This window comes from Coregonus clupeaformis, chromosome 19 (genome assembly GCF_020615455.1).
Source record: "Coregonus clupeaformis isolate EN_2021a chromosome 19, ASM2061545v1, whole genome shotgun sequence".
Classification (NCBI taxonomy): Eukaryota; Metazoa; Chordata; class Actinopteri; order Salmoniformes; family Salmonidae; genus Coregonus; species Coregonus clupeaformis.
The window spans coordinates 54,022,353-54,041,206 of NC_059210.1; the positions used below are offsets into that span (position 1 = coordinate 54,022,353).

General features: G+C 47.1%; 1 protein-coding gene across 3 annotated transcripts in view; it reads left to right on the forward strand.

Moving 5' to 3' along the window:
• Nucleotides 1-11,574, forward strand: part of LOC121532278 (SLIT-ROBO Rho GTPase-activating protein 1) — a 158,804-nt gene extending 147,230 nt beyond the window's left edge. For 2 of the 3 annotated variants that reach the window (XM_045205016.1, XM_041838125.2), the window contains exons 21-22: nucleotides 8,596-8,983; nucleotides 10,156-11,574. In XM_045205016.1, coding sequence (XP_045060951.1) covers nucleotides 8,596-8,983; nucleotides 10,156-10,554 — 787 coding nt within the window. In that variant the 3' untranslated portion in view covers nucleotides 10,555-11,574. Of the gene's footprint in view, nucleotides 1-8,592; nucleotides 8,984-10,155 lie in introns of all 3 variants that reach the window. The other variant, XM_041838124.2, reaches the window with a different exon arrangement.
• The last annotated feature ends 7,280 nt before the right edge of the window (nucleotides 11,575-18,854 follow it).

Sequence of the window (18,854 nt, forward strand, 5' to 3'; positions counted from 1 at the left end):
ATCCCTTGAGCCAGGACTACTTTCTCTACCCCCTCTCTACCCCCCTCTCTACCCCTCCTCTCTCCCTCTACCCCCCTCTCTACCCCTCCTCTCTCCCTCTCTACCCCTCCTCTCTCCCTCTACCCCTCCTCTCTCTCCCTCTCTACCCCTCCTCTCTCTCCCTCTCTACCCCTCCTCTCTCCCTCTCTACCCCTCCTCTCTCCCCCTCTCTACCCCTCCTCTCTCTCCCTCTACCCTCCTCTCTCCCTCTACCCCCCTCTCTACCCATCCTCTCTCTCCCTCTCTACCCCTCCTCTCTCCCCCTCTCTACCCCTCCTCTCTCCCCCTCTCTACCCCTCCTCTCTCCCCCTCTACACCCCTCCTCTCTCCCCCTCTACCCCTCCTCTCTCCCCCTCTCTACCCCTCCTCTCTCTCCCTCGCTACCCCTCCTCTCTCCCCCTCTCTACCCTCCTCTCTCCCTCTCTACCCCTCCTCTCTCCCTCTCTACCCCTCCTCTCTCTCCCTCTACCCTCCTCTCTCCCTCTCTACCCTCCTCTCTCCCTCTCTACCCCTCCTCTCTCTCCCTCTCTACCCCTCCTCTCTCCCTCTCTACCCCTCCTCTCTCTCCCTCTCTACCCTCCTCTCTCCCCCTCTCTACCCCTCCTCTCTCTCCCTCTCTACCCCTCCTCTCTCCCTCTCTACCCCTCCTCTCTCTCCCTCTCTACCCTCCTCTCTCCCTCTCTCCCCTCTCTCTCCCTCTCTACCCCTCCTCTCTCTCCTCTACCCTCCTCTCTCCCTCTCTACCCTCCTCTCTCCCTCTCTACCCCTCCTCTCTCTCCCTCTCTACCCCCTCCTCTCTCCCTCTCTACCCATCCTCTCTCTCCCTCTCTACCCCTCCTCTCTCTCCCTCTCTACCCCTCCTCTCTCCCTCTCTACCCCTCCTCTCTCCCTCTCTACCCCTCCTCTCTCTCCCTCTCTACCCTCCTCTCTCCCTCTCTACCCCTCCTCTCTCTCCCTCTCTACCCCTCCTCTCTCCCTCTCTACCCCTCCTCTCTCCCTCTCTACCCCTCCTCTCTCTCCCTCTCTACCCTCCTCTCTCCCTCTCTACCCCTCCTCTCTCTCCCTCTCTACCCCCTCTCTCCCTCTCTACCCCTCCTCTCTCCCTCTCTCCCCTCTCTCCCTCTCTACCCCTCCTCTCTCTCCCTCTCTACCCCTCCTCTCTCTCCCTCTCTACCCCTCCTCTCTTCCCTCTCTACCCCCTCCTCTCTCTCCCTCTCTACCCCTACTCTCTCCCCCTCTCTACCCCTCCTCTCTCTCCCTCTCTACCCCCTCCTCTCTCCCTCTCTACCCCTCCTCTCTCTCCCTCTCTACCCCTCCTCTCTCCCTCTCTACCCCTCCTCTCTCTCCCTCTCTACCCCTCCTCTCTCTCCCTCTCCCCTCCTCTCTCCCTCTCTACCCTCCTCTCTCCCTCTCTACCCCTCCTCTCTCTCCCTCTCTACCCCTCCTCTCTCCCTCTCTACCCATCCTCTCTCTCCCTCTCTACCCCTCCTCTCTCTCCCTCTCTACCCCTCCTCTCTCTCCCTCTCTACCCCTCCTCTCTCCCTCTCTACCCCTCCTCTCTCTCCCTCTCTACCCCTCCCTCCTCTCTACCCCTCCTCTCTCTCCCTCTCTACCCTCCTCTCTCCCTCTCTACCCCTCCTCTCTCTCCCTCTCTACCCCTCCTCTCTCCCTCTCTACCCCTCCTCTCTCCCTCTCTACCCCCTCCTCTCTCTCCCTCTCTACCCATCCTCTCTCTCCCTCTCTACCCATCCTCTCTCCCCTCTCTACCCCTCCTCTCTCTCCCTCTCTACCCCTCCTCTCTCTCCCTCTCTACCCTCCTCTCTCTCCCTCTACCCTCCTCTCTCCCTCTCTACCCCTCCTCTCTCTCCCTCTCTACCCCTCCTCTCTCTCCCTCTCTACCCCTCCTCTCTCCCTCTCTACCCCTCCTCTCTCTCCCTCTCTACCCCTCCTCTCTCCCTCTCTACCCCTCCTCTCTCTCCCTCTCTACCCCTCCTCTCTCCCTCTCTACCCATCCTCTCTCTCCCTCTCTACCCCTCCTCTCTCTCCCTCTCTACCCCCTCCTCTCTCCCTCTCTACCCCTCCTCTCTCCCTCTCTACCCTCCTCTCTCCCTCTCTACCCCTCCTCTCTCTCCCTCTCTACCCCTCCTCTCTCCCTCTCTACCCATCCTCTCTCTCCCTCTCTACCCCTCCTCTCTCTCCCTCTCTCCCCCTCCTCTCTCTCCCTCTCTCCCCCTCCTCTCTCCCTCTCTACCCATCCTCTCTCTCCCTCTCTACCCATCCTCTCTCTCCCTCTCTACCCCTCCTCTCTCTCCCTCTCTACTCCTCCTCTCTCTCCCTCTACCCTCCTCTCTCCCTCTCTACCCTCCTCTCTCCCTCTCTACCCCCTCCTCTCTCTCCCTCTCTACCCCTCCTCTCTCCCTCTCTACCCATCCTCTCTCTCCCTCTCTACCCCTCCTCTCTCTCCCTCTCTACCCCTCCTCTCTCTCCCTCTCTACCCCTCCTCTCTCCCTCTCTACCCATCCTCTCTCCCTCTCTACCCATCCTCTCTCTCCCTCTCTACCCCTCCTCTCTCTCCCTCTCTACCCCTCCTCTCTCTCCCTCTCTACCCCTCCTCTCTCTCCCTCGCTACCCCTCCTCTCTCTCCCTCGCTACCCATCCTCTCTCTCCCTCTCTACCCTCCTCTCTCCCTCTCTACCCCTCCTCTCTCTCCCTCTCTACCCCTCCTCTCTCCCCCTCTCTACCCTCCTCTCTCCCCCTCTCTACCCCTCCTCTCTCCCCCTCTCTACCCCTCCTCTCTCCCCCTCTCTACCCCTCCTCTCTCCCCCTCTACCCCTCCTCTCTCCCCCTCTCCCCTCCTCTCTCTACCCCTCCTCTCTCCCCCTCTACCCCTCCTCTCTCTACCCCTCCTCTCTCCCCCTCTCTACCCCTCCTCTCTACCCCTCCTCTCTCTCCCTCTCTACCCCTCCTCTCTCTCCCTCTCTACCCCTCCTCTCTCCCTCTCTACCCCTCCTCTCTCTCCCTCGCTACCCCTCCTCTCTCTCCCTCGCTACCCCTCCTCTCTCTCCCTCTCTACCCTCCTCTCTCCCTCTCTACCCCTCCTCTCTCCCTTTTTTTTTTTTTTTTTTGTCATTTAGCAGACGCTCTTATCTCCCTCTCTACCCCTCCTGTCAACCTCTCTACCCTCCTCCCTCCCTCTCTACCCTCTCCCTACCTCTCTACCCTCCTCCCTCCCTCTCTACCCCCTCCCTCTCTCTTTCTTTCTCTCTCCCTCTCTCTACTGTTCTATGCAGACATGGCTCAGCACTGTTGAATCATTCATATCTTTGGCTTTATTTAGATATCTCTCCTTCTACTCCCACTGTTCTCGATCAACAACAATCCACTCACTAGCTAGTCAAAAGCCCTAAAGTGTCTGGTATGTTGTCAGGCATTTACATCATTTCTATTATACAACAGCAGTAATTAATTGTACTCAGCCAGAGAACATTATTGTATTATCTGGTTTGCTTTTGTATGACATTATCAATACTATGGGAAAAATTGCAGTCATGAGCCATCTTACATGAATAACTTATAATATGGTTTATAAGTACCCAATGACTGTCTATGGGTTGTACTGTAGCAGTTCTTTTCCTTCCTATAAGCCTGTCCATAGATTGAGTTGTGATCTTACTCCCCCTACTGGTTATGAAGAGTCCATGCATGTGTTTACCCCTCCATGTGTTTACCTCACCCCTGCAGTAACAGACCCCTCTCAAATCAAATCAAATCAAATCAAATTTTATTGGTCACATGCGCCGAATACAACAGGTGCAGACATTACAGTGAAATGCTTACTTACAGCCCTTAACCAACCGTGCATTTCTTTTAAACAAAAAAAGTAAGAATAAAACAACAACAAAAAAAGTGTTGAGGAAAAAAAAGAGCAGAAGTAAAATAAAGTGACAGTAGGGAGGCTATATATACAGGGGGATACCGTTGCAGAGTCAATGTGCGGGGGCACCGGCTAGTTGAGGTAGTTGAGGTAATATGTACATGTGGGTAGAGTTAAAGTGACTATGCATAAATACTTAACAGAGTAGCAGCAGCGTAAAAAGGATGGGGTGGGGGGCAGTGCAAATAGTCCGGGTAGCCATGATTAGCTGTTCAGAGTCTTATGGCTTGGGGGTAGAAGCTGTTGAGAAGTCTTTTGGACCTAGACTTGGCACTCCGGTACCGCTTGCCGTGCGGTAGCAGAGAGAACAGTCTATGACTAGGGTGGCTGGAGTCTTTGACAATTTTGAGGGCCTTCCTCTGACACCGCCTGGTATAGAGGTCCTGGATGGCAGGAAGCTTTGCCCCAGTGATGTACTGGGCCGTACGCACTACCCTCTGTAGTGCCTTGCGGTCGGAGGCCAAGCAGTTGCCATACCAGGCGGTGATGCAACCAGTCAGGATGCTCTCGATGGTGCAGCTGTAGAATTTTTTGAGGATCTGAGGACCCATGCCAAATCTTTTAGTCTCCTGAGGGGGAATAGGCTTTGTCGTGCCCTCTTCACGACTGTCTTGGTGTGTTTGGACCATGATAGTTTGTTGGTGATGTGGACACCAAGGAACTTGAAGCTCTCAACCTGTTCCACTACAGCCCCTGTCGATGAGAATGGGGGCGTGCTCAGTCCTCTTTTTTTTCCTGTAGTCCACAATCATCTCCTTTGTCTTGGTCACGTTGAGGGAGAGGTTGTTGTCCTGGCACCACACGGCCAGATCTCTGACCTCCTCCCTATAGGCTGTCTCATCGTTGTCGGGTGATCAGGCCTACCACTGTTGTGTCGTCGGCAAACTTAATGATGGTGTTGGAGTCGTGCCTGGCCATGCAGTCATGGGTGAACAGAGAGTACAGGAGGGGACTGAGCACGCACCCCTGAGGGGCCCCGTGTTGAGGATCAGTGTGGCAGATGTGTTGTTACCTACCCTTACCCCTGGGGGCGGCCCGTCAGGAAGTCCAGGATCCAGTTGCAGAGGGAGGTGTTTAGTCCCAGGATCCTTAGCTTAGTGATGAGCTTAGAGGGCACTATGGTGTTGAATGCTGAGCTGTAGTCAATGAATAGCATTCTCACGTAGGTGTTCCTCTTGTCCAGGTGGGAAAGGGCAGTGTGGAGTGCGATAGAGATTGCATCATCTGTGGATCTGTTGGGGCGGTATGCAAATTGGAGTGGGTCTAGGGTTTCTGGGATAATGCTGTTGATGTGAGCCATGACCAGCCTTTCAAAGCACTTCATGGCTACAGACGTCAGTGCTACGGGTCGGTAGTCATTTAGGCAGGTTATCTTAGAGTCCTTGGGCACGGGGACTATGGTGGTCTGCTTGAAACATGTTGGTATTACAGACTCAGTCAGGGACATGTTGAAAATGTCAGTGAAGACACTTGCCAGTTGGTCAGCACATGCTCGGAGTATCCCCAGTCAGTCCTCCATACTCTATCAGAACACATCATGGCCCATATTTAGCTCCATGATGAATCTCCACTCTCTTAATGACGGTGGCTGAGACAGACAATGTTAACTAGGTAGGAATTAGACTGAGACTTGAAACACGCCTAGGAGGGATGATTAAGGAATTAATAGATGCTAGACTCATGAATGACACTTGATGGAGATAAAGGTTTTGTCACAACACTGATATGAGATCGGAAGTACTGTGTAGCTAGCCTGGTCCCAGATCAGTTTGTGCTGTCTTGCCAACTACTATGGTCTTGTCGCATGTTAATGACTGAAGGAGTTGGCTACACAGCACAAACAGATCTGGGAACAGGCTACAGCACAACAATACCCATTTGGACAAATGTTAAACCCTCAGTAGATGTTATTTGTCCGTTTCTGTGTCGTTGCCTAATAAGTCATTGATTTTGGGTTTCTGCCTGGTGTTGTGTAGAGAATATTAGTTTGATATTATGTTAGTGGTGAGGCAAAAATTGTCATCTCAATGGTAAATTGAAGAATTAAAAAGGACCGAAAAAAACGATTAGTAAATGGAAGAAGTCCCCTATCGCCCCTCAAAATACTTTTGTCCCCTCACAACCTCCCATCATAAAGATCTTTCAATTAACTTTTTCCTCAGAGTATATCCCCTGGAACAATCGTATATTGTTATCTCTCTATGGTTAAATATCTTTATATATTTCTCTTATATCATCCCCCGACACTGCTGCCAGACAGGCAGCCTATCACATTTGGTGCTGATTTTAGGTAGTGTGATGAAACATTATGGCACACGCATTTGGCTGTCTCCTGGGCTGTGTCCAAAATGGCACCATATTCCCTATATAGTGAACTACTTTTAAATAGAGCCTAATGGGCCCTGGACTTTATAGGGAATAGGGTGCCATTTGGGACAGCCCCCTGCTAGGCTGGGTTTCATAAATATGCAGAGCAGAGCAGGGTCTTATTAGAGCCCCAGTAGAGATGACGGGCTGCTCCACTCTGCCGGCCCATTACAGAGGAATGAGATGGCTTCAGGGGAGCATTAGTTACTGTGGAGCGGCAGGACCCAGACATGTACTGCACGTGTCTGTGGGTCTGTATGAGTGTGCGAACGGAATGTATGTGTGTCTGTGTACAACTATGTCTCTGTGTGCGTGCCATGCGTATGGATGCGCACCTGTGTGTGTGTGGCATGTCAGGTGTCCAGTGCATTGGGAAAGTATTCAGAGCCCTTCCCTTTTTCCACATTTAGTTACATTACAGCCTTAGTCTTAAATGGATTAAATGACATGTTTTCCTCATCAATCTACACACAGTACCCCAGAATGACAAAGCAAAAACTGGTTTTATCATTTTTTGCATATTTATTAAAATAAAAAACTGAAATAACTTATTTACATAAGTATTCAGCCCCTTTGCTATGATACTCGAAATTGAGCTCAGGTGCATCCTGTTTCCATTGAACATCCTTGAGATGTTTCTGCAACTTGATTGGAGTCCACCTATGGTAAATTCAATGGATTGGAAAGGCACACACCTGTCTATATAAGGTCCCACAGTTGACAGTGCATGTCAGAGCAAAAACCAAGCAATGAGGTCGAAGGAATTATCCGTAGAGCTCCGAGACGGGATTGTGTCGAGGCACAGATCTGGGGAAGGGTACCAAACAATGTCTGCAACATTGAAGGTCCCAAGAACACAGTGGCCTCCATCATTCTTAAATGGAAGACGTTTGGAACCACCAAGACTCTTCCTAGAGCTGGCCGCCCGGCCAAACTGAGCAATCGGGGGAGAAGGGCCTTGGTCAGGGAGGTGACCAAGAACCTGATGGTCACTCTTACAGAGCTCCAGTTCCTCTGTGGAGATGGTTGTCCTTCTGGAAGGGAGGCACCTAAAGGACTCTCAGACCATGAGAAACAAGATTCTCTGGTCTGATGAAACCAAGATTGAACTCTATGGCCTGAATGCCAAGCATCACGTCTGGAGGAAACCTGGCACCATCCCTACGGTGAAGCATGGTGGTGGCAGCATCATGCTGTGGGGATGTTTTTGAGTGGCAGGGACTGGGTGACTAGTCAGGATCGAGGGAAAGATGAACAGCGCAAAGAACAGAGAGATCCTTGATGAAAACCTGCTCCAGATTGCTCAGGACCTCATTCTGGGGTGAAGGTTCACCTTCCAACAGGACAATGACCCTAAGCACACAGCCAAGACAACGCAGGAATGGCTTCGGTACAAGTCTCTGAATGTCCTTGAGTGGCCCAGACTTGAACCCGATCAAATATATCTGGAGAGACCTGAAAATAGCTGTGCAGTGACGCTCCCTATCCAAACTGACAGGGCTTGAGAGGATCTGCAGAGAAGAATGGGAGAAACTCCCCAAATACAGGTGTGCCAAGCTTGTAGTGTCATACCCAAGAAGACTAGAGGCTGTAATCGCTGCCAAAGGTGCTTCAACAAAGTACTGAGTAAAGGGTCTGAAAACGTATGTAAATGTGATATTTAAGTTGTTTTTTTGCTTTTTCATTATGGGGTATTGTGTGTAGATTGATGAAGGAAAAAAACTATTTAATCCATTTTAGAATAAGGCTGTAACGTAACAAAATGTGGAAAAAGTCAAGGGGTCTGAATACTTAATGAATGCAATGTATATCTATGTTCAGGAGTGTGTGTTGAGACAGCCAGGTTCAGATGGAGGACAGCTTTAATGCTGAACCTTCTCCCAGGCAGGCAGGGGGGCTGGCAGAGGGCTTGCTGTGGCTCTGTGTGGCTAAAGGTGCAGATTAAGACCCAGCCTGCAGGCCTCAGTGCTGGATTCCTGCCTGCCCTCACTGTACTTGGGCTCAGAACAAGCTACTAGGAGCACTTTGGGACTGACATATAGGTTTACGTCTGAACACTACATTCAGACAGAAGGCTTCAACAACTCTGTCTAGAGTCTATATCCCCTTACTGACTAAGAATCTGTGAGTGACTGTACATTACCACGGCTGTTTACTGACAATGCAACGTTTATAAGGTAAAGGTTTAGCTAAAGCCCATAGACTTGACCTCAGTGTCTGTCTGTCTCTTCCCGCCCTCTCCCATATCCCAGCAGGCATAGGAAGAGGACAGAGCCCCCCTCCCGCCGCCCCCCGGCACGCCCCAATGATGTCAACTGCATGGTGCACCCCTCCCAGCAGACCCACGGGGGCCAGGCTCACACCCCTGAGATGGGCTCCCCGGTGCTGGGTCACTCCTTCAGCCCCCGGGACCTGCTGCGGAGCCGCAACCACGGCCAGCTTCTCATGGATAGCCCCGAACACCGACGCCGCACCGGCCACGGCAGCCTGACCAACATCAGCCGCCACGAGTCGCTGAAGAAGATCGAAAGCCCGCCCATTCGACGCTCCACAAGCTCGGGCCAGTACACGGCCATGTTCCAGGAGCCCCACCCCCACCCGCACGGTGGTGGCAAGGCCCTTGATCCGGAGACCATCGCACAGGTCAGCGTCAGCACTGCGGGACGAGCGCAGCTCACTCCACCAGCAGCAGCACAGCCCTGCCCCGCCCTGTAAACCTAGTCAGTCTGCTAACTCTGAGTTCTGCTACTACTGAACACCTCTGTCACAACACTCCCAAACACATTCACATTGACAATCTAGTTTTCATTTATAGTTATCAAGACGCTCTTATTCAGAGTGACTTAAAATAAATGCAGTAAGCTAAAGTAGGCGAGACAAGACAACCACATATCACAATCATTTCAAGGGCGGCAGGTAGCTTAGTGGTTAAGAGCGTTGAGCCAGTAACCGAAAGGTCGCTGGTTCTAATCCCCGAGCCGACTAGGTGAAAAATCTGTCTGTGCCCTTGAGCAAGGCACTTAACCCTAATTGCTCCTGTAAGTCGCTCTGGATAAGAGTGTCTGCTAAATGACAAAAAATAAATAAAAAAATACAACTTTCTTCAAAAATAACTGCTAGCAGCAACCCCAGTGCTAGTAAGAATATCAAAAATACAATTGTTCGTGTCTGTGTTGTTACAGCATCAAATAGCTTCGGAGATTCTTGGACATTGATGTTGAGTTAAATAGCTTTTGAGACTATCTAATATTATAATGTTACACAAGCTGTTAATTTGGTCTGAGTGCTACGTGTCAGAACAGATAATATAAAGTCATTATTACAAAGCAGCATCAGTGTCTGCATGGTAATACTTTGTCGGCACAGGCCCCAATTACCTTATCAGAGCTCTGATAACAATGTAGCGCATCTTCGCTGTAGCAGTGTTCATTGTGCGAAAGCATGATAAGCAATCAGCAGCGTGGAGAGACATCTAATTAGGAAGCTGAGGGTCAGAGAGAGGACGATGTCTCTCTCTGTTGGGTTGTCGGTCTCTGGGAGATGCTTGGATGAATATATCTTGTCATCTCTGCGTCTTGTCTTTGGTATTTGAAGTCAGGAACATGCCCAGGGATTTCAGTCTTAAGCAGCACTCTTATCCTGACTGTGCTCACATACATGTACTGTATGTATGATGCATGCTGGTAGTGTGATGTCACTGTGTTCTCTTAACTTGTCTATCGTTCTTTTCTCTTTCTCTCCCCCCCTCGATTGGCCTCCCTCTCTCCCTCCCCCTCTCTCTCCCTCCTCCCCTCTCTCTCGCTCTCTACCTGCAGGACATAGAGGAGACAATGAACACGGCGCTGAACGAGCTGCGTGAGCTGGAGAGGCAGAGTTCGGCCAAGCACGCCCCCGATGTTGTGCTGGACACCCTGGAGCAGAGGCAGTCGACTGGGGGTCCCACCCCAGCCAGCTCCAGCGAGTCCCTCAGCCCCCTCCACAACATCCTTCTGAGGGCTCAGACCGGCGAGGCTGGGGGGCCCCCGATGCGCCGCAGCACCAGCTCTTCCAGCGACACCATGAGCACCTTCAAGCCGGTAGTGGTACCCCGCATGGGAGTGCAGCTCAAGCCGCCTGCCCTGAGGCCCAAGCCCCTGGTGCTGCCCAAGACGGGCCCAGCTCACCCCCCCGCGCACCCTCCCCAAGACCCCCTGGACAAGTCGTGCACCATGTGAACTTTGAACTCTGGGACGGGACCACGGACCGACAGGAAACTGGGAGAGGGTCTCTGACTACATACAGTAGCAACATGTTGTCATTGTCTATAGATAGATAGATAGATAGATAGATAGATAGATAGATAGATAGATAATAACAACAACAACATTGTGTAAGACAGTATGAGAACAATCCATTGCCTGGACATTGATCAAAGACATTAAAGTAAGCAATATGTGTTTTCTTGCAGTGTCTAGAAGTTAACCAGAGTCCAGTAAGTTAACCACATTTATTAACAATGAAAACGGGAACATTGTCAGGTCTGCTAGACAGACTGAACTACCACAAGGAAAGGGGCATGTTTCAGTGTGACTAACTATTTAACAGACAAATAATTTTGTCAAGATCCATATGGAAAATACTGTAGAATCTGCTGAAATGCCTAGCGTCGCTAGATAAGTCAACTTTTTCTTCTTGATCATTACTATATACAGAACAACAAATCACAAAGGCTTCCTTTGAGGTTAGAGAAACGAGTCTGGTAGTTTACAAATACTAGAGAACTACAAAAGAATGAATGCTAAAGAAACAAAGTAGTGCACGTTGCAATTCTGTTTTGTTTACTACTCAGCCATGGGAACTATGGGAAATGTAGTCCGTGTCAGCTGAACCTGACTGGGGTTTTCTTCTCACTTAGATGGACAACGCTTAGATTTAGAGTACTGATCGTAAGGCCTTACTGCCACTCAGAAATATAAGCTGTCAATAGTGAAAGTTCAAACCACCATTTGAAAGCTGCTGGGAGTTTGGATGTAGCTAATGTTTATAGCCGAGACTGAAGCAGGGAGGGCAAGAGTCCAGGTATGTGTGTGATCATAAGGATGCACTCTCACATACAGCTTTGGCCAAATATATTAGCACCCTTGCACTTTTCTTAAATAATTCCCTATTTCTTCTAAATAAATTGCAATTGGAAAAAACTTTTGGTCTCCACACCTTGTTATTGAATTTTCAACATTGCAGAACATATTTTATTTTTGTAAATTAAATGTGTAAACTGAAGATAAATGGCCTGGGCAAAATGAATGGCACCCAGGAGCTAGTACTTGGTTGCACAGCATTTGACCAAGATAACGGTAGAGAAACACTTATTGTAGCCATGAATGAGCTTGCTGCACATTTCTACTCATAATTTGGCCCACTCTTCAGCAGCAAACTGCTCTAATTCTGCTATGTTTGAGGGTGCCCTCCACCTGCTGTTTTCAGATCTCACCATGGATCATGGATGTGATTCAGATCTGGACTCTTCGCTGGCCACATACCGAATAGTCCAACGACCAAATGAAGCGTTCAAAGAAAAGCACACCCTCCTTACAATCTAACATGGTGGAGGTTCGATAATGCTGTTGTGTTGCTTTGCTGCCTCTGGTACTGGGGGCCTTGAACGTGTGCAAGACATCATGAAATCAGAAGAATATCAAGGTGTTTTGGAGTTCAATGTTCAACCCAGTGTCCAAAAATGGTGTCTCTGTTTAAGGTTGTGAGTCTTGCAGCAGGACAACAACCCCAATCATACTACAAAAGCACCCTGAAATGGTTCAAGAAGAAACGCTGGACTGTTCTGGAGTGGCCAGCGAAGAATCCAGATCTGAATCACATCCATAACCTATGGCGGAATCTGAAAACAGCAATTGGTGGAAGGCACCCTCAAACATTGAAGAATTAGAGCAGTTTGCTGCAGAAAAGTCGGCCAAATTGCCAGTAGAAAGGTACAGCAAGCTCACTGATGGCTACAAGAAGCATTTGTCTGCAGTTATCTTAGCCAAAGGCTGTGCAACCAAGTACAAGCTCTGGGCTGCTAATCATTTTGTCCATGCCATTTGTCTTTATTTTCTCAATTAAATTGTAAACTAAAGTTCACAAATATAAAATTGGTTCTGCAATGTTAAAAATCCAATATCAAGGTGTGGAGACCAGTTTATTTTTTTCAATTTAAACTTATTTGAGAAGAAATAGGGAATTATTTACGGAAAGTGCAAAGGTGCCAATGTATTTTTGCTGCAACTGTATATACTGTAGATATAATTGGACAGTAGACGATGAGATGTTTATTTTGTTTATTTGGTGCACTTGGCAACAGAAGAGGAGTACAAATGAACTGGATACACTTCTGTCAAGGACTAGGCTGCACCTCCCAAAAGTTCTGAGAATGATGTTACAAGATTGCCTACATGTTGATTTCATATGGCTTTAATTTTAACGCAGCAGCATAGTTCTAAACAAGGTCTGGAAGGAGACAAGAGGATACAACCACTATGTGAAATATGACCCATTATGGAAATCCTGTGAACATTTTTATATACTCTTGAAGACCTGTGTCGAACCTTCATTGGCTTTTTGTCTTTAGATTCAAGGGGTTGAGAATGGTTTGCATATGAAACAGGGTATAGAAAACACACCAGCGCTTGTTTTACAACAACACACAATGCCTGGCTTTCTCTGCCCAAAGACGACATATACTTTTAGAGCATGGATGTTTGTTTCTCTCTCTCCCTCCTTGTGCAATGCAAGCATTATTTTAGACTCATAAAGTAAATTCTCCCAACAACGGAATGCTGGACTGACTGTTACTGTAAAATACAAATGTTCTTCATACTGCTTCTTGTCAATGTTAGTGTGTGTGAGCTTTATATCCCATCCCCATAGCCCCTTCTGACCATGTAGGCTAATCCTTGTGTTGTGGAAGGGGAGATGGGCTGGTCCATTACTCTGTGGGGGAGATGTGACTGATGTTTAGATTCTCCATCAGGACTTGGTCACTATTTGCCTGTTGACTGGTCTTTACGTTATAAACTCCCTTTTGAATAATTGATGTGTGCCAGATCCCGGCTGTATAGAGTAGCAGACGCAGCACATGTGGTCCTGGGGAATGCATACTCACATGTTCGCTGAAGATCATGTCACATGATGTGGGTGTCAGTGGAGGCTGCTGAGTGGACGACGGCTCATAATAATGCCTGGAATGGAGTATAATCTAGTGAATGGAATGGTATCAAACACATGAAAATCATGTGTTTGATACTATTCCCTTCACTCCATTCCGGCCATTATTATGAGCCGTCCTCCCCTCAGCAGCCTCCACTGGTGGGTGCATGTGACAACGAACCATCACAAGGGAAATGGCCTCGTCATACTGTAACTGTATGTTCCTCTGTGACAGTGCCCTCTATGGGTCTCTTTTAAAGGTGCTGTGTAGCTGAAGAAAAGAGACTGATGGGTGCATGTGTGGGGAAGCTTGCATCTGGTTAAAGAACAAGGACTCCAAAAAGCATTGTCTCAAGTTTGCAATAAGCAATGTTTTCCTTGGCATACAAACTGCAACAGGTTTATTTTTGTCTGTTGCCTCAATCTCATGTATATTAAAAGTGAATATGATTTGAATTCTGGATTACTAACCCTTTCTGAATTTTGTAATTTATGTTTATTAAGATTTTGTTTGTTAGAATTTAATGGGATTTTTAGTACAACGGTTGGAGAAATGTAAAGGTCCAATGAACAGAGCCACGGAATTTGCAGGTGTCCCACCCAAACTTGGGTCGTATTCATTAGACACCAAATGGAAGAAAACGAACAAACAGGGAGGGACTACCCCAATAAGAAACGCTCATTTTGTTTTCCGTTTTGCAAAAGTGTCCTAATGAACATGAGCCTGTTGTAATCTGTGCTGTCTTTCTATATGCCATTATCCACAGTTAGCAGTGGTGTCTTGCCTGTTGACTGGTCTTTATTTGTGTCCATGTACATCTGTAGTATGTACATGTGAAAGTGCCTTTGAAAATGTTTTAGAGGAACTTTGAACTATGTTCTGTACTGTTGCATTCTCATTTCAGATCCTATGATATGAGCAAGTGCAGTAGGAACCGAGACAAATTAATTAATGAGCAAATTCTTGTGTAAGAGCGAAGTCTTGCATCTCGCTCATCTCAATATCTGCGGTGCTGCTCGTGGCAATGTAATTTCGCTGAGTCTACCTTTAAATAATGAAGATACTGCTTATCCATTGTGACATTGCACTTTTATGTATAGAACTGTATTTGGCATATAACATCTTAGCAACTTTTAGAGCTCTGAGGGCTGTTCCTCAAAGGTTTTTCTGTCTAATAAAGGAAATACACTGAACAAAAATATAAAGCGCAACATGTAAAGTGTTGGTCCCATGAGCTGAAATAAAAGATCCCAGAAATTTTCCATATGCACAAAAGTTTATTTCTCTCATTTTGTGCACAATTGTTTACTTCCCTGTTAGTGAGCATTTCTCCTTTGTCAAGATAATCCATCCACCTGACAGGTGTGGCATATCAAGAAGCTGATTAAACAGCATGATCATTACATAGGTACACCTTGTGCTGGGGAAAATAAAAGGCCACTCTAAAATGTGCAGTTTTGTCACACAACACAATGCCACAGATGTGTCAAGTTTTGAGGGAGTGTGCAATTGGCATGCTGACTGCAGGAATGTCCACCAGAGCTGTTGGCAGAGAATTTAATGTTAATTTCTCTACCAATGTCGTTTTAGAGAACTTGGCAGTATGTCCAACCGGCCTCATAACCGCAGACCACGTGTGACCACGCCAGCCCAGGACCTCCACATCCGGCGGCTTCACCTGTGGGATCATCTGAGACCATCCACACAGACAGTTTATGAAACTGTGGGTTGGCACAACCAAAGAATTTCTACAAAAACTGTCAGAAACCGTCTCAGGGAAACTCATCTGCATGCTCGTCGTCCTCACCGGGGTCTTGGCCTGACTGCAGTTCGGCGTCGTAACCGACAAATGCTCACCTTCGATGGCCACTGGCACGCTGGAGAAGTGTGATCTTCACAGATTAATCCTGGTTTGAACTGTACCGGGCAGATAGCAGACAGCGTGTATGGCGTAGTGTGGGTGAGTGGTTTGCTGATGTCAACGCTGTGAACAGAGTGCCCCGCGGTGGTGTTATGGTATGAGCAGGCATAAGCTACGGACAACGAACACAATTACATTTTATCGATGGCAATTTGAATGCACAGAGATACCATGATGAGATCCTGAGGCCCATTGTCATGCCATTCATCTGCCACCATCACCATGTTTCAGCATGATAATGCACGGCCCCATGTCGCAAGGATCTGTGTCCAGCAGATGCATGTCTGTATTCCCAGTCGTGAAATCCATAGATTAGGGCCTCATTTATTTATTTCAATTGACTGATTTCCATATGAGCTGTAACTCAGTAAAAAAAACAAAATTCAGTCTGAAGTGGCCTTGTACTCTTGTGATAACATGAGCACTGTGCACATTGTCAGTGGCACTACAAGCATCTGTCATTGGTCATTGTGTTACAGGACATACTTCACTATTTACATCTCATTCGCAAGCTAAATGTTTTCTGAGGAAAATGGGTATAGGACCTAAGCTAACATGAAAAGCTAAAAACGATTTTCAATATTTTAAGAAAGAACATTAGAATAGTTTCTGCACCATTAAATGCACACAAATCAAGGGGTAGCATAAATGCCATTATCATAAGTTCCTTATTCTCTAGCGGTTAGCCCATATTTAAAAGTCTGGCGTAGAGTTTAGTGCTGCTCCATATTCAAATGAACCAGTTTCAATGGTGACTCCCACATACTCCTCAAACACACTAGCAGTTGAGGACTGGGACTGGGCCCCTACAGCAGTAGCCGGCTGTGTCATGCTGTTGGCAGAGGACCTTCACACGATCACAAATACAGTTCAAAATAGCACATTACTACCCACTAGCACTAGCACAAGATCTTAGCATTAAAAATTAAGCAGGAGAGAGAATTATCTCTGCAGCGTACTCTGGTTTCTTTGACATGCTGGGCTGATGCTGGGGCATTCAGAAGCAAAGCTGGCCAGTGTCGGAGGCTACTATAGGGAAGAGTGGGGTGGAAATAAAGATAGACATGGTTTTAAAAAGGTAGTGGTAATATTTCATTTAGTACAGACATTTGTAGGTGGCTTAACTTACCCAATACCTGGGGTAAGTTGTGCCAAGAGACCACTTTTTTGGACACGCTATGTTTTCAAAACTGTCATGTTTACATGAATTCTGATTATTTCCAGGGATACACAACATCCTGAAATATATGTAGTTATCTTTGTTAGAAAGAATACTATATTTCCCTTGATGGAGTGATGCTGAATGTAACAAATGGCACAACTTAACCCACTCTCTCCTACAGCAGGTGTCTCCTGAAAAGTTAACCTGCCTGAAGGAGAAACTATGGACCTGGGTTTCTATAGGCCAACAAAATATCTTGTAAATTGCAATTATCATAATGTTCATCATTTACTGTAATACAAGTATGATTATGAATTTGCAATGCAGTAGGTTATACCAAGGAGGGTTTTCTGTATTTGTAACTTTAAAAGCTGACTCATACACAGCTCAGGTAACATCACCTCCATTTACTCTCTCTATAGGCCCTCTTTTTATGCTACCCGTTAGGCCTACTGACTAACCATTCTCTTCCATGGTTGATGGTTGATGTTTTTAAAATGATTGCTTGAAATACAAATTGTAAATGGGAGAAATGTAGGGAAGGGTACTCCAAATAAAACTATGTAGCCATAAAAGGTTCCCACATAAAGTATCCTATTTTATTATAACAGTTATACCAGTATGACAGACAGTACTTTTGAAGTTGGAAGTTTACATACACCTTAGCCAAATACATTTAAACTCAGTTTTTCACAATTCCTGACATTTAATCCTAGTAAAAATTCCCTGTCTTAGGTCAGTTAGGATCACCACTTTATTTTAAGAATGTGAAATGTCAGAATAATAGTAGAGAGAATGATTTATTTCAGCTTTTATTTCTTTCATCACATTCCCAATGGGTCAAACGTTTACATACACTCAATGAGTATTTGGTATCATTGCCTTTAAATTGTTTAACTTGGGTCAAACGTTTCGGGTAGCCTTCCACAAGCTTCCCACAATAAGTTGGGTGAATTTTGGCCCATTCCTCCTGACAGAGCTGGTGTAACTGAGTCAGGTTTGTAGGCCTCCTTGCTTGCACACACTTTTTCAGTTCTGCCCACACATTTCCTATAGGATTGAGGTCAGGGCTTTGTGATGGCCACTCCAATACCTTGACTTTGTTGTCCTTAAGCCATTTTGCCACAAATTTGGAAGTATGCTTGGGGTCATTGTCCATTTGGAAAACCCATTTGCGACCAAGCTTTAACTTCCTGACTGATGTCTTGAGATGTTGCTTCAATATATCCACATAATTTTCCTTCCTCATGATGCCATCTATTTTGTGAAGTGCACCAGTCCCTCCTGCAGCAAAGCACCCCCACAGCATGATGCTGCCACCCCCGTGCTTCACGGTTGGGATGGTGTTCTTCGGCTTGCAAGCTGCCCCCTTTTTCCTCCAAACATAACAATGGTCATTATGGCCAAACAGTTCTATTTTTGTTTCATCAGACCAGAGGACATTTCTCCAAAAAGTATGATCTTTGTCCCCATGTGCAGTTGCAAACCGTAGTCTGGTTTTTTTATGCTGGTTTTGGAGCAGTGGCTTCTTCCTTGCTGAGCGGCCTTTCAGGTTATGTCGATATCGGACTTGTTTTACTGTGGATATAGATACTTTTGTACCTGTTTCCTCCAGCATCTTCACAAGGTCCTTTGCTGTTGTTCTGGAATTGATTTGTACTTTTCGCACCAAAGTAAGTTCATCTCTAGGAGACAGAACGCGTCTCCTTCCTGAGCGGTATGACGGCTGCATGGTCCCATGGTGTTTATACTTGCGTACTATTGTTTGTACAGATGAATGTGGTACCTTCAGGCATTTGGAAATTGCTCCCAAGGATGAACCAGACTTGTGGAGTTCTACAATTATTTTTCTGAGGTCTTGACTGATTTATTTTGATTTTCCCATGATGTCAAGCAAAGAGGCACTGAGTTTGAAGGTAGGCCTTGAAATACATCCACAGGTACACCTTCAATTGACTCAAATGATGTCAATTAGCCTATCAGAAGCTTCTATAGCCATGACATCATTTTCTGGAGTTTTCCAAGCTGTTTAAAGGCACAGTCAACTTAGTGTATGTAAACTTCTGACCCACTGGAATTGTGATACAGTGAATTATAAGTGAAATAATCTGTCTGTAAACAATTGTTGGAAAAATTACTTGTCATGCACAAAGTAGATGTCCTAACCGACTTGCCAAAACTATAGTTTGTTAAAAAAATTTGTGGAGTGGTTGAAAAACGAGTTTTAATGACTCCAACCTAAGTGTAC